General features: G+C 35.7%; 1 protein-coding gene across 1 annotated transcript; it reads left to right on the plus strand.

Moving 5' to 3' along the window:
- Positions 1 to 2,087: 2,087 nt before the first annotated feature.
- Positions 2,088 to 3,051, plus strand: LOC139862899 (zinc finger protein ZAT5-like). The gene has a single exon (XM_071851528.1). It carries the CDS (start codon positions 2,128 to 2,130, stop codon positions 2,923 to 2,925), a length of 798 nt encoding a protein of 265 aa, XP_071707629.1. The 5' UTR covers positions 2,088 to 2,127; the 3' UTR covers positions 2,926 to 3,051.
- Positions 3,052 to 3,509: the final 458 nt, after the last annotated feature.

The raw sequence follows: 3,509 nt of genomic DNA on the forward strand, positions 1-3,509 counted from the left end.
TATGCGGATGCAAATTTGGGTGGATTTGGTGATTCGGGTAAGAGTACTACGGGATATGTGTTCATGGTTGGTAAGACGGCGGTTAGTTGGATGTCTAGACTACAAAGGAGTGTTGCTTTGTCGACCACCGAGGCCGAGTATATGGTTATTGTGGAAGCTTCTAAGGAGCTTGTTTGGTTGAAGAATTTCTTGTGTGAGTTGGGTAAAAGACAAGACAATTGCTTCTTATATTGTGACAACCAAAGTGCAATCAATCTCGCGAAGAATCCGGTGTTTCATAATCGTACGAAACACATTGATTTGAGGTATCATTTCATTCGAAAACGTATTGAGAATGGTACTTTGATATTGGAGAAAGTCCTTGGTATGAAGAATCCTGCGGATATGTTTACTAAGGTGGTATCAATGGACAAGTTGAGGTTTTGCATAGCCTCAACGGGTCTTCTCATGAACTAATGAGAAGGAGGTGACCGACTAGGGAGATAGAGAGATGATGATTCGATTCTAAAAAGAAGTGTTGAAGACCTTGTATCGAAAGTCTGCTTATATGGTGTATGTGATAGGAGTGTGCGTGTCCCAAATGGAGTTTGGTGGTAAAGGGTGGTTCGACGATCTTGGTTAGCTTGTTGAAGTTTTGGGTTGACAAGATGAGTAGTGTTTAGTCTATCCTTCAAGTGGGTGATTGTTGGATGTGAAGGATAACAAAACAAAAGGATTCAGACGAACAGGGAGGCACACCGCGGCCATGAATTGGCCCGCCGCGGCTCATCATGGAACATCACATCAGTTTGTGAAAAAGCTCTGATTGGGATTTACAAGTAAAAGCGCGTCGTGGCCCCATCTGGGCGCGACGCGACTAGGTGCTGCGAGGAACTTTCCATATTGACGATTTTCTTGTTCTCCAAGTAGGTTCCTTGTAGTTTTTGGCCTATATAAGCATACCATTGTAACCCCTAACATGTATCACGAATTATATCAATAAAATCTCCTTAGTTGGTCCGTGGATTAAAGTAATCGACATTCGATTACATATAACCACGTTAAATCTCGCGTTCTTTAATTTTTATTATTGTTCTTTCATTTGTCGAAGTGGGTGATTCATCTCAGTGATTAATCTTATTGTTTGGGTCCTATAATCCTTACAGTATCTGATGGAGATAATTAGTTAAACGGTACGTACAAATCAAAGTCCCATAATGTTATGTTTATATAAGCTTAGGGGAACCTCTTTTATCTCCAATTGGTTTAGAGTAAAGGGAACTCATTAGTTTATATATTAGAGCCGTTGTTGGGCCAAAACGATCCTATAGGATCCATGTAGATTTTGAAAGCATGAATTGATCAAAAATGTTACTTTCAGAAGTGCAGTTTTGGTAAGCAACTAAGAGAGTGCAAATACTATATTTGAACTAATATTATAACTTTATATACTCGTAAATCTTTTGACCATTTGTTTTGCAATGGTAGAATATGCTAATCTGTGTCATTGTGCATAAATTCATTTAGGCATGTTGTAATTATATCTCTTGTGTGGCATAACTTTACTTCTCATCTAACATTTCATCTTTCTTTTGTTTCAGTGTGATTTGGACTAATTAATTACCTCTCAAACGTGTTTTGGACTAACTGAATGAAAACTTAGTATAAGAAAGGGCAAGGAAAAAAAATCACGCGCCTATACAATTGGGTCTGGTCTATATACATAATCTAATACACTAATAAGGCTTGAGCTTATATCTATTCTATAATATTTCTTTGAATATTTACAAAAATGAAGTCATAACCTCCTGGTAACCATTGTATCACATTTGTAATCTAATAAGTTTATGAAACTCAAATTAGCTCAACATGCCATTTAATGGAAACAAAAATAAAAAAATAAAAATACAACAAAAATCATCTTTTGATAAAAAAATTTGGGACAAAGTTGTCACCAAAAAATATTGTTTGTTATTAAACCATGGATTATAATCAGTTTATAATATTATCATTTTCTGTCAAAATTTTCAGCAAGTTATACTATTCAATAATGTACATATATATATGGACCAATTTGCTCACTCTTTTTCCATAATCCATAACCTCTACCAACTCTCTCTAACAAGCTTCACATCAAGTTGCATATAAATGGACTTAAATCCAGAATCTAAGATGAGCACAAATCGTGATAGATCGCACCAATTCATTACAAGAAAGCGTATCGACGAGCATCGAAGGCCTTGTTCTTCATTTGGAATAGTTGAGGCAACTTCTAGCTCCTATAATAGTGGTGGTGTTCAGTCATCATTGGATGAAGAGGAAGAAGAAGACATGGCGAATTGCTTGACTATGTTAGCTCAAAGTGTTTCTCCACTCAAGGAACACAAATTATTAGATCATTACAAAACTAGTAATCTAAAAATTCGTCCTCTAAACGAGATTATCACCACCACCACTACGACTGGACCAAATCCCAATTTTCAAAACTACGAGTGTAGAACATGTAACCGCGCTTTTGCTACATTCCAAGCTCTAGGTGGACACAGAGCTAGTCAAAAGAAACCTAAACATGAAGATAGGAATTCTTTGGTGTCCATGAAAATGGATTTATTAAAAGACGATCAGCCAAAACTAAATTTGTCCGATCACGAAGAAAACAAATTACTTGCAACAAACAATAATTATATCCAGTCAGGATACAAGAACAAGAAGGTAAACGTTCATGAATGCTCAATATGTGGATCCGAGTTCTTTTCAGGACAAGCTCTAGGTGGTCACATGAGAAGACACCGCACAATTCCGCCTATAACCACCCAAATTACTGCAAAATCTCATGACATGTCTTTAGATCTAAACCTTCCACCTTCAGAGGCCGTCAATGATGTCCACTTGCAACAACGGCCTCTGGTCTTCTCAGCCGCATCACTGGTGGATTGCCATTACTAAAGAAAACAAAGAAATGTCCAAATTCAAATGTGACAAGCCATAATAACCATATATGTTTCGTTTAGTTGAAATAATCTAACTCATATGTTATTGTTATTCTTAATAATACCATATATCTTTAGTTCAGTTGAAATATTCATACAATACATATGACATTGTTCTTTGTTATTCATATTAATAAATTGAAAACTGTCACGGGATAATCTAATTAGGTCGTACGTGCATATTTAAAATACTGATTTCTCTTATTCCCTAGATAGTCTGAATTAAGAAAACCCCTTTTAATATTAAAAATATGTTATGATAGTGGTTTATCCGTAACTTAGTAGAGTAAGCATACATTTCATGTGATTGATGACCTAGAAGTCTAGATGATATATATAGCATTACAATAAAATTATTTTTTAGTATATTTTAATATTTTATTTATAATTGGTGTTGAAGTGGTGTAGTGAGTGTGGAATACTTTGAGTAAGTGAGTAGTGAGTGTTAAACCGGTAAGGTGGTGCATGTCTTGCCTTGCCTTTCATTCACGAAAAGTGGGTGATATAAAAAAGTAGGCATCTTTCCCTTTTTATTTCTTA

This window comes from Rutidosis leptorrhynchoides, chromosome 8 (genome assembly GCF_046630445.1).
Source record: "Rutidosis leptorrhynchoides isolate AG116_Rl617_1_P2 chromosome 8, CSIRO_AGI_Rlap_v1, whole genome shotgun sequence".
In the NCBI taxonomy this organism is placed as follows: domain Eukaryota; kingdom Viridiplantae; phylum Streptophyta; class Magnoliopsida; order Asterales; family Asteraceae; genus Rutidosis; species Rutidosis leptorrhynchoides.

Coding starts and splice junctions, on each gene's coding strand:
- LOC139862899 (XM_071851528.1), top strand. CDS start 2,128: ATGGACTTAAATCCAGAATCTAAGATGAGCACAAATCGTGATAGATCG.